Raw genomic sequence first — 12,771 nt, 5'->3', positions numbered from 1 at the left:
ATCCAACCTGAATGCATTATTTTAATTTTCTATGATGTTTACAAAAATTACATGACCCACCAGTTTTGGTACAATTACTGTAACTATAGCGTCTGATAACTTGCTGTTAAACTCTTTCAATTGAGCATTGTGTTCTCTTTTACAAGACATCCTGTCACTTTGTTTCTGGGATCTGATGTGAGAATTGCACTTAAAACAGCTATCCTCAGATGTGTTAAGCTATGATTTTAGTCACAAGATGTCCCTGGTTGAGAGTTTAAAAACTTCCCATTTCTTTTGACTAACTTTTATTAGTTTTAATAACAGTCATGCTGTTAGTTCTTCGACCCAGTGAACTTCATTGGTTCCTCAAATTTGAGTTTTCTACAGAGATTGTGCTTAGGATACAAGGCCTCCTGATCTCTCTCCAGATTTACCAGGCTAATACAATAATTTATACCTTGCCCTCCTTAATGTACTTTAGGGTTCCACTTGTTCAGGAACAATCTTGTATGGACCCTGTCACTGAGTACCAACAAGTAGTAAAATAAAACTAGTCACCCTGACAATCCCATGTCACCCTGACCTGCTTAATACAGTAGATCCTAGTTTTCCTCAGACCTTTTTAAGATGCTCCCTCACAGATATGACCATTATTGCCCCTCTCTCATTTTGTTCCACCAAAGGGCTATTCTGCACTTTCTGTTGCTCTCTAACAATATCTAGAAACTTGTGGGGTTGACTCTCAGAGAAACTCAAAGGCTGAATATCTCCTGGACCTTTTAAATTGAAATGTAGAGTTCTGCAATCAGCTCTGGTCAGTACAAAGGATTTGATAGTCTTCGATAGAGTAAATCTCTTTACCTGAAAATTTACAAGAATGATGGATCATAGCTTGGAGCAAAGAAGGGGGAGGGGAAGGGGAAATCTGTTAGAGGTATTCAGCATAATGACAAGTTTAAATAAGATGTACATAAAAAAACTATATCCATTAAGTGTCAGTGGACAATGGGGCAAACATTTAACATTTAGATGCAGGAAGAATTTCTTTATTTATGTAGTGCGTGATAATGACCTAGAACACTCTACCTCCAAGGCTGATGGAAGCAGAGATGATTAAATGTTTTCAAGATAAAATTGGACATGTACATGAGAGAAATAAAGTTGCAGCATTACAGGGACAGAGTGGGGGGTTGGGGTGGGAAGAGCCAGTATGGACTCAATAGGCCAAATGGCTTCTTTTGTGTGTTGTAATGAGTATAAAGGACTTCTCTCCTCAGTTGTGAGCCACTTCCATCACTAATAGCCAGCAGCTTATAGATGCTTGCTGTTCTTCTCATTTAATCCATTTCCTGATGTTCAGTGGCAAAGCTCAGATGATTTGGTTCATTCAAGCTGGTGTCATGACTTACAGCAGTTTATTTTGTATTGAACTACAGCCAGCACCAAATCAGGTGCATCATGTCACACACCTGTGATCTTAGGCATTCCCTCTTTATGGGCTCAGGCTGTTGAATTCTCACCGTGGGTGTTAGTCTAGCAAGGTTAGTTAGTTACGCATGTCAGTTACAAGTCAAAGTACGATTTCTGGGAACACCCAGAACAAAACTGCCACAATCCTTACAAAAAAGAACATAAGAAATAGCAGGAGTGGGCTATGTAAGCCTTCAAGCCTACAATGCCATTTGGCAAGATCATAGTTAGATCTTCTTTGTATTTAGATTTGATTCCCAAATATTTAATAATTTTGAATAAAACTATGGCTCCACCTCCATAGCACTCTGGGATAGAGAATTCCAAAAGGTTCATCGCCCTCAGTCCTAGACTCTCATTCCTACAATGTGTCCCCTGGTCCTAAATTGCTCAGCCAGCAGCTAGCCTGTCAGAATTTTGTATGTTCCTCTTATTCATCTAAACTCTAAAGAATCTACTCCCAATCCACTCTCTCTCCCCTCATATGGCAAACCCATCATCCCTGGAACAAATCTAGAGAATCTTTGCTGAACTCCCTCTATGGCAAGTATATTGTTTTTAGGGAACGAGATCAAAACTGCATGTAACACTTCATGCGTGGTCTTATCAAGCCCCTACACAATTGCAATAAAACTTACTTCCTTCTGTGTGTAATAAAGGCCAACATACTATCTGCCTTTTTAATTGTTTGCTGCATCTGAATGTTAACCTTCTGTATGAGTAGGTTCCTCTAAGCAACAACAATTCCCAACCCCTCAGCCAAAGTGGAGGTTATTGAAAACTTCACAACCATGCATCAGAAACATACAAAAGCCCTGTGTGTGCAACTGAATGAGTGCACAGCCCTACAAACTACCCATCCACCTGCCCTGTCAGGACCCTCCTGCTCCATCTATGGAAGAGTCTGTGGTCCCCACTTTTGGTTTCATCAGTTACCTCAAGACCCATGAAACTAAAGTCTAAGCAAGCCATCCTCAATACCAATTGTTGTAAATTGTGATTCACCACTAGCCACGGCCCATCAATTTGAGAAGGACTTTTATTCATATTCCTTGTTTTTTGTCAACCAGTTCTCAATCTACTCTGGCACATTACCACCAATTTTACATGTTTTCACCTTGTTCGTCAACTTCCTAGGGGGGAGCCTGTGGAAAGCCTTCCAAAAATACAAATACACCATATCATTCATTTACCCTTCATTTGCTCTCCTGGACACCTTCTTAAAGAACTCCAATAGATTAACTACGCATGACTGTCTATACACAAAAAAAGAGAACATTTTGCCCAACCATATAATTATTTTCATGAGTGCCTTGATATCATGTCCTGAGTTCTTCCAGCTTTTTGTGTGTTGTTCCAGATTTCCAGCATCTGCAGTCTCTTGTGCCTTCATTGCCTCCTTACTGTTGATGTCAGGCTAAGAGGTCAGCAGTTCCCTTTATTCTCTATTCCTACATTCTTAAATAGCGGGGTCAAGTTCGCTTCTCTCCAGTTTGCAGGGACTATTCCAGAATCCACAGAATTTTGGAAGATGATAACCAGAACATCCACCATCTCCATAGCCCTTCCTTTCAAAATTCTGGGATGTAAATCCATGTGATTTATCAGTTTTAGACTCATTACATTCTCTCATAGTATTTCTTTACTAATACCAATTTCCTCATTTGTACTGCACCCTTGGTTCTCTGGTATATCTGGGAGATTTCTTCTCTTCCTTGAAGATGGGCAAAGTATTTGTTTAATTCTTCTGCCATTTATCTATTTCCCATTATAAATTCTCCTGACTCTGTCCATAAGGGATTCGCATTTGCTTTCACTCATTTTTTTTGCTTTTTACATTACTACAGAAGATATTATTCTTCTTTTAAGTTTTTAATAGCCTAGTTTACGTTCAGATTGCTACCACGAAAACAGCAAGGGTTTTCTTATTTAAAAACCAGCTCTTTAGGTGTTAGCTAGCATAATCTCCTGGAAATCATTTTTAAAGCTATTACCAGTTCTGGGTACTTAATAACAAATGGCTGTGATCCTTTAAATATTTTATCACAGAATTTGCAATACTACTATTTCACTAATTAAAACTCCTTTGTATAGTTATGTAGTTGGCATTGCTAACTTCAGAGTTTCTTATCTCCTTCTCAAATGGTATTTAGCTACTTGTATCTACAATTATTTTAAACTCAGTGACCATCTAGCTTTTCATCCAAAAAGCTTAACTTCATTTTGTGGAAAAAATGTTACTTACATTTGTGATTATAAACAGGAAAAATATACAAATTCAGTATGTTTGCAGAACCTCAATGGAAAATTTCCTACTGCCAGCACTCAAAACTTCTGGAATGCATTTACTGGTACAATGTCCAGTTTTTATTAAAAATTTTGAAAGTATACCAGTTCACTGCACAGAGTGTGAAGATGTGCATCAATATTGTGCAAGATAATGGAATCAAATGAATAGAAAACTCAAAACATTTGTTTGATGATAATTTAATGAACAGTGGAATATAAGTTCAGATATGAAATTTCTGCTTAATCAGTATCCTTGAAGCTTTCTGAGGAAACGACGTTCTAAATGGAATATATACATTTCTAATGAACCATGAACAATGCCTCAATGTGTCTTGACTTCTAAAGAGTATTTCTGAAAGACTTGTACAGAATGATACCGGTTACATGTAAACCAATAGGGAATTCAAATGACACTTAGGTGTTATTTAATGAAAAGAAAATAAAGAAATTATATTGAGGTGGGTTCAAATGCTAAGTTGAGTTAGGAAACTCAGGCAGGCAACAGAACAAGAGGTGGTATCAGATAGTACAAGTTAGGAAAAAAAATACTAGCAGGATTAACAACAGATAAAGTCTGTGTCAGATCAGTACTGCACATTGAATTAAAAAAGTAGTGTGTAAAAGTCAATGAAGAAGTTGAAAGTAATTTAGGAGTCTTAGTAAACTTAGAAATCAGTAAGTACAAACCCTGCAGGCATACCATCAAGCACAGAAAACCATGAACTACAAAGCCTCACTAAAAGAGCACAATGTGGACAAAGTTCAGCTTAAACTGCATCCAGCTCTGTATAATTCTAGTCCCAAGACAAAAAGGAAAGAATCTCAGTGTTCAAGCCAAGGAGAGATTCCAAGAAAGATCCAAAGATTGACTTCCAGTGACAGAATTGACATGTGGAAAGATCAGAGAAACAATGGCTTGTTAAAAGATCCCATCAAAATTACCATATATAGAAATTTTGATGGGAGATGTAAAGTATTTCATCACATTAAAAGATCCAGTTGGTAATGGGAAAAGATGAGGAACAAATAAAAGACAAATTGTGTTGGAAGCTTCACAAGACAAAGTGACTGACACATGAATAAGATTTTTCAGCAGTGAAGGTAAAAGTCTTGTATGTCTTTAGGAAATAATTGGATATCTGTGCCATGGTGGGCATGGGTGGAAGGTGAATCTAGAAACTTGCTTGAAGGATGAGCTAAATGTCTGTATTTATATCTTCACACAGATCTCTAGGATTCATAAAAGGGTCACAAGAAAACTCAAAGGATCCATGCTTTGAGCCAGCAATTCATGGCAATTGGAATCAGTAATTTAAGGGAATGCCATTAAATGGGGCAGAATGAGGACCTTGAGTGTGTGATTGGAACATGAGGAGATAGGTTAATTTACATGTAGAGGAGAGTTTACAGAAATCAGGAGGAAAACTTAGTATAAATATTTTTAGATGCACTTAGATTTTGTTTTTATATTAAATATGCATTCATATTGGAAACACTGTTTTTGTTAGGACAGATGATCCAGAATTCATGTCTAAGAACTTCATTTGTTATTTACTTTGTTAATACAACCTGGCTTGATCACCAAACTTTATATCAGGGGCCAGATTGACAGTTACCATCATAATGCTGATACTTATGGTCCTTCCTGATTGGAAACCGTACGCAAGACTCAGGTGCCTGCCTGTGGCCACTTACCAATTTCCCAACTTAATCCATGCTGTTGGTCTGGGTATCCACATGGAATTCAGCAGGCCAGATACATCTCCTGACCCTTGAATCATCAATCCTTGCTACTAACAATATAGACAGTACTTATGAGAGTCAGGGCAGTTGGTTTGCTGAATGGCAGGAGATACATTAGTGGTATGAGAGGCAGAAGCAACGTCATCGCCTCCCCAGCCCTCCTGACCTCCAGCCATTTTCCAGCCTTTTCTCTCTGCTTCCCCAGCCCTCCTGATCTCCAGCCATTTTCTAGCCTTTTCCCTCTGCTTCTACGACGAAATTCAAGGATGAGGTCAACCGATCAGAAAGACCAGGTGCAACTCAGTGCCTCAAAGGACTGGAGTCCACCCGCAAAGGCCAGCTCACAGGAGAATACTCAGGCAGCTTGCAAATTTTCAGAAGATCTGACTCAAGTTTTTTATGGACAAAAGGGTATGTAACTTATGCAGCAATGAAGTTCTGCATTTTGCAATATAATTCAACATTGTTCGCTTGACAGGTTACTTCTCATATTAAAATCTGCTCTGCAATGTTAGTAGATTTCTCTAAATGTATTTTCCCCAAAGTTTTGTACAATTTCCAGCAATCAACATAACTATACCGTCACATTAATTTTGTGTTGATTTTATTTCGGCGTTCAATTTTATTGAACTTTGGCTTACATCTTCCATTGCAGAGCTATAAAATATGTACTTGGCATTGAGACTTTCTCAAACAAGGGAATAAAATCAGACAAAAAAAGAAAAAACTGCAGTCTAATCATGCTAAAAAGGGGAGAAAGTCTTTCAATTAATACTCAGATGCAATAACCTACAAACGCTAATTAAGATAATGTGGAAAATATACCATACAATATTTAATGATATCATTCTGGACAGGAAAAGACTTGGAATTTTTCTCGAAGTGCAAAAGTTAAACTAAACAAGAATTGCAAAAGGGCAGAATAATTAATTACACACATTTACAACTGATTAAACCTTAACTAGAGCCAGAAGGAAAAAAATGACAATTCCTAAAAATTATTTCAAGTCCTTCGAATATTCTGTCCTTGCCATGTTTTTCTAAGCACTTTTCCATACTAGATTGGTTTTCGCATTTCCAAAGTGAAATTGCACACATGACCCCAAAGTGGCTGACATATGTATAACACCACTTGTACAGAACCTTCAAAATGGAAAAAGGCAATTGACAAAACTATAGTCAGTTAATAATGGATACCAAGCCAAAGAGGAAATATTAGAAGGTCTAACCTTAAACTTTGTCAAAGAGGTATAGATTAAGTAGGGTCCTAGCAAAGGAGAGAGAGTTGGAGCAGTTGAGGTGGAAATTCCAGCTTTATATAGCTGATAATACAGCTATCAATGATGGGGCAAAGGAGATAATGAGTACGCAAAAGTCTAGGAGTTGAAGAAATTTATGGTTACAGAGATGGTGGGGCAGGCGTGGCCCAGGAGATACAAACAATCTTCAACACTGAAATTTTCATGCTTAAGTAGATAATAGACTCATGTAAGTCAGCAGATGGGTAGGGAATTGATTCAGGAAGACTTGGCTCAAGTATAAGCAGATGGGTTTTACATGAGCTCAAGTTTCTGGACTGATTGGAAGATGGGAGGTAAATGACAAAAGTGTTCGAATAGATTAGTATGGAGTTAACTGAAGTATGCAAAAGCTTTTCAGCAGCAGATCAGCTACATGAAGGGTGGAGATTAACAATATTGCTGGTCATTGACTACAGATTTCCATCAGTCATTAAGTTTCTGTAATTGTTCATTTTATTGCATGCTAATGACAGTCTTTGGCAAGTAGCATTGTTTTCCTTTCAATGATTAATTTATTTTGAAAATTAAGTCTTTAAAAATACATTGAAAAAGGTTGAAACTCATTACATTTGTAAAGTATCCATTGCTTTGTTCCATTTTGTAATGTAAAAAAGACTTTTTTAAAAAAAACAGAATAAAATGCTGAACAGTTACAAATGAAATTAACAAATTTTTATTCCAACTGTACTGAAATACATTTGTAGCACTGCAAAATAATATTTGCAGTGTGAATCAGGGACCATCCCTGATCCTAATGGTTTCGCCAACCTCTCTGATTTAGGAATAGGAAGATAAATTCTATGAACTTGTGTTTGCCATGTTGCAAAAGAGCATGGACCAGAGAGCAGACTTTCGTCCTAACCCATTCTTCCAGCAAGCATAGTTACAAACAATACCATGGAAATTGCTCTATGGTGTTTGCATAGTAATAGTACCAAAAGAATCATCCAAAACCATCAAGAATACCAAGGTAACTGTGCACAATATAGTATTAGACCAAACGCACTGCAGGTTATATAACGTCACAGTAGATTGCAGTCACTAAATCAAAACTTTCAAAGAAATCATTACTGCAAGTTTGGAAAAGCAGTTGAAACTTGGAACAGTGGAACAGCGCTTTTATTTACATTATAAACACTTAAGGTTCTCTGACTACATTTTCTTGAATGCCAAAATTGTTTTCAAAATTAAGCACATTTAGGTTCACCCCAAATCAATCATTAACAATGTGACAGTCAATAAATTGAAGAATTTTAATATTTAATCAATGCAAATACTATTCATAAATATAACCACATTATTTTTCCTAACTTGTAGGCATTGTGAAATTAATTGCTGAATTAAAACAAATTGAATCACTGGCAAAACTAATGATCAATACTGCTTCATGGTTATGTGATTAACTATTAGGGTCCTCAGCACTAAAGATCAATTTTAACCTTAGAATTAATAAATAGCTTCCAAGTCATCCAACTCACATTTGCTTTGTGATTGGAGTTCAACTTCATTTAGCATTCTGTGCTTTGAATATTTATACAAGTATATAAACCAATGAAAATCCATTTGATGGCTTTTCTCCCCCAAACCCTAAGTTATTAAATGAAACCCTGTCAAAGTTATTAAATTATTACAAAGTGACCTACCTGGAAATCCTGATCATCAATTGCAAACCTCTCTCTCAAATTTCGGAAGACCATAGGGCAGTATTCCTTAAACTTAAAGTGACTGGGCATATTCTCCCTGGTAAGTAAAATAAAATCTCTTAGATTGCATTGTATATATATCAGTAAAGTCATTCCAACTAATGACAAGGGAAGAAAATAGACTTTTAAAAAGGGATGCAGTGTTGATAATGATTGCCATGGAGGGCACTGCAAATGTCCCTAAGATAACAGATGGGCTAATTTTAAATAAAAGGGAAGAACTTGTAAAAATCCCAATCACAAGGATAAAATATTAGAGAAACTCATGTGACTTGTTGCAGGATCAGAATGTCCTCATCACAATGTGCCTTTCCACCTATACTTGTATCATTGGCAAATTTGGAAACCTTGCATTTCATTTCCTCCTCCAAGTCACTAATGTAAGGTGCACAAATCACTAAAATCCAATGGCCTGCAACCTGGAGTTTTAAAGGAAGTGGCTGCAGAGACAATGAACCCTTTGGTTGTAATTTTTCATTGTATTCCAGGAGGGTACCAGAGATTGGAAAACAGCCAGTGTCACTCCCTTATTCAAAAAGAGAGAGACAGAAAGCAGGGAACTATAAGCCAGTCAGTTTAACATCTATCGTTGACAAGATTCTAGAGTTAATAGTCAAAGAGGAAATAACTAATTATTTTGGAAAGCTGAATATAATCAAATCTAGTCAATGTTTCATGAAAGGCAAGTCATTTTTGAAAGAATGGAGCAAATCCTTTGAGGATATGACAAGGAGAACTGATTGAGGGGAATCTGCAGGTGTACTGTATTTGAACAAAGCATTCGACAATGTTCCACATAATAAGTCAATGCATAAATTAATAGCACAAGGTACTGGGCAAAGTGTGTTAGCATGGATTGAAAACTGGCTGTCACAAAGAAAACAGAGTTGGAATAAATGTGTCCTTTTCAGGGTGGAGGGATGCAACTAGGGAAGTACCCCAGGGATCAGTTCTTGGCCCTCAATTGTTTACTATTTACATTAATGACTTTGAGGAGGGAATGAAATGCAAGGTTTCCAAGTTTGTCGATGATACAAAAATAGGTGGAAGGGCATGTTGTGATGAGGACATTGTGTTTCTGTAACAGGATATAGATAGAGTGATTGGACAAAACCTGGCAAGTGTGGGAAAGTGTGAGTTAATGTACTTCAGTAAGAGGATTATTATCTAAATGGAGAGAAATTGCAAATGAGCAATGTTTAGAGGGATCTAGGTGTTTAACTGCATGAATAATGTAATGCTTGCAGGCAGATCCAACAAGTAGTTAAGGCAGCAAATGGCATGTTGTCCTTTATTATGAAGAGATCGGAGTTTAAGGATAGAGACATTTTGTTACATTTGTACTGCATGTTGACAAGGCCACATCTGGAATACTGTGCAGAGTTTTGGTCCCCTTACCTAACAAAGGATATAGTAGCATTGGAAGCAATCCAAAGGAGATTCATGAGGCTAATTCCTGGGATGAAAGCTTTGTCCTATCAAGAATGACTAGATACTTTGGGTCTGTACTCCTTGGAGATTAGAAGAGGGGCGACCTTATTCAAACATACAAGACCCGAAGGGTGTTGACAGAGCAGAGGTTGAGATGTATTTACAGGGGACAGTCACCAACAAGGGAACAGTCATTTAAAACAGGTGCATAGAAATTTCTTATCTCAGAGTGTAGTGAATTTCTGGAATTCTCTGCCCTGAAGGCGGTGGAGGCCAGATCATTAGATATATTTAAGGTGGAGATGGATAAATATTTGAAAGATTGAAGAATTGAAGGTTATGGGAAACTAGCACAGCAGAGTTGATGTCAGCATCCACAATCACATTGAATAAGCAGGGCAGACTTGAGGAGCCTAGTAGCCTACACCTGCTCCTATTTTTTTTTGTGTGGTATCCATATGGAATGAGTTGCCAAAGGAAGTGGTTGAGGCAGGTACAATAACAACTTTTAAAAGACAGTTGGATTAGAAGAGTTCAGAAGGTTATGGGCCAAACGTTAGCAAATGGGACTATCTTAGTCGACATGGACCAGTTGGGCCGAAGGGCCTGTTTCCATGCTGTATAACTCTATGACTATGTGCAGTCTCTAGGATTTGTAGCTGTTCTGAAATTTCTACAAAATTGAAGTTGAAGTTTTGTATCTGTTTTGGAAGTCCTTGAATTTGAGTTCTTGTAATATTCTGGAATTATGTCAGCAAGAATTTCTCCCAGGTTAGCATTAGTTTGGTTCTGCTGTCAAACTACCAACAATCCAGGATTCCTTTTGCCACTCCCACTTTCATTAATTTTAGATTGCCATTCAGTCCTCCATCTGCTCTAAGCTTCTGCTCCACCTAAAAACCCCCTTCAACTATATTGCCACAATTCTGCATTCTGTTATTGCTTTTCCTTTTGTACTACCTTGATGTACTTATATTTGGAACGATGTGTCTGGATGGCATGCAAACAAAAGCTTTTCACTGTATCTCAGTACATGTGACAATATTAAACCAATTACCAATCACCCATTGATTCAACACCTCAATTTTTAAATCTTTCCCAAGAGATCAAGTCAGTTGTGTATATTAACGTTACAATTAAAACAGGAAAAATATTGCAAAAGCTCTCTAATGCTTTCCATCTTTCAATGGTATAATAAACATCTACATTTTCATTTGTCCTCGGCAAGTTTGAGATCTTGGCAACCTATCAAAAGTCAGAATCAAATAAAGATAATAAAAAAAATGCAGATGTTGGTAACCTGAAATTAAAAAAGTGCTGGATACATAGCAGATGGAGAGAAAAAGAGTTAACATTTCAGGTTGATGACCTTGCATTAGAACATCTGAAAGGTCATCGACCTGAAATGCCAACCCTATTTCTCTACCAATCGTGCATGATCTGCTGACTATCTCCAACATTTTCTGTTTTTATTCTCTCTGTGAGTGAGAACTGTCTAAATCCTTTTGTAAGTTGCAGCGATGTCGTATAAAGACGTAAAAAAATTGAAATCTTTGCACATTTCAAGCACTTTGCAACAATTACCTTCAAATGTTATTAAAAGACAGTTAATTTCACAGATTGCAAGGTAATCAACTTACTTATTGAAAAGATGGTTGTCCACTTTTATCTTGCTGTAGGCTTTGAAGTCATCTGGCATCAACATAATTGGAATTTGGACATGACTCAACTCATTGATCTGAAACAAAAAGACAACAACTTCTAAAAATATATTGAATACAGTACGATTACAGTTCTTTTTTTAATGTCAGGAGAAAAAAAGTGTCTTTTTTTTGTATCAGGGTAACTTCCAGTACAGACATTATACAGAGGATCCGTCTCTTGGAATTCCAGCATTTTTAACATTAGTGGAGAGAAGCCTGACCCAAAATGTTTGGAAGCACAAGAACAAAGCAAGAAAAACCTCACTTAACCCCATTAAACTTGTAGGTTTAGTTGTTTTTTGCCTCTGACGTTTTGGTAGATTTTTGCAAAAATCCATTCCTTGTTAATAAGCTAGCTTGAATCTTAATACACATTTTAAATGTACACTCCAATTAATCTCCATTCCTGCTTGCATTTGTCTAATCTTTCCTCACGCACCTTTTCTTTCTGCTAATAATCAGTCATTTTTGGAATTTCAATACATCTTGTATGGTAGTAAAAACAGAACATAGTACTCTAAACTGCCAAGAAAAAAAGTATATCATTTATTCACATTTTGGGAAGTGGTCAGCACCAGCAAAAGCCAGCAGTTACTGCCCAGCCTTAACTGCTGCAGTGTAGGTTAACCCAACAACAATAAGGAAAAAGTGATACATCCCCAAATCAGAATATTATGTGACTTGAGGGGGAACCTGAAGGTGGTGGTATTACCATGCACCTGCTACCCTTGGCTCTCCTGGTGGTGGAGGTTGTTGGTTTGGGAGGTTCAATTGGAGTAGTCTTGTTGATTGGTACATCAGCTGTGGAGGGAATGAATGTTAAGGGGGTATCAATCATGTAGACTGCTTTGATCTGGATGGTTTCAACGTTTTTTTTTGGTGTTTTTGGAGCTTTACTCATGCAGCTCTCACTCGCTTTCCCAAATGATTCCGAATTGATATTGTTTTGTCAGATACATATGAACTATGAGCATTAGCACTCCATTATTTAATAAGATAATGACTGATCTGATTGTAACCCAAATTCCACATTAACATCTTCCTCTGGTAACCTTCCAACCTCTTGTTTAGCAAGAATTTATCCATCTCTGCCTTAAAAATATTCAAATAATCTGCATCCACCTCCCTTTAAGGAAGAGATTTCCCAAG

The 12,771-nt window shown here is 37.1% G+C and overlaps 1 protein-coding gene across 1 annotated transcript in view; it reads right to left on the bottom strand.

The window, feature by feature from the left end:
• Positions 1-12,771, bottom strand: part of LOC127570424 (phosphatidylinositol 5-phosphate 4-kinase type-2 alpha) — a 172,478-nt gene that overhangs the window by 72,800 nt on the left and 86,907 nt on the right. The window contains exons 2-3 of the mRNA XM_052015995.1: positions 11,560-11,657; positions 8,429-8,525 (exon numbers count right to left, since the gene is read on the bottom strand). Coding sequence (XP_051871955.1) covers positions 8,429-8,525; positions 11,560-11,657 — 195 coding nt within the window. The remainder of the gene's footprint in view (positions 1-8,428; positions 8,526-11,559; positions 11,658-12,771) is intronic.

Source organism: Pristis pectinata, chromosome 5 (assembly GCF_009764475.1).
Source record: "Pristis pectinata isolate sPriPec2 chromosome 5, sPriPec2.1.pri, whole genome shotgun sequence".
NCBI lineage: Eukaryota > Metazoa > Chordata > Chondrichthyes > Rhinopristiformes > Pristidae > Pristis > Pristis pectinata.
This window is presented reverse-complemented; position numbering and strand designations above follow the sequence as displayed.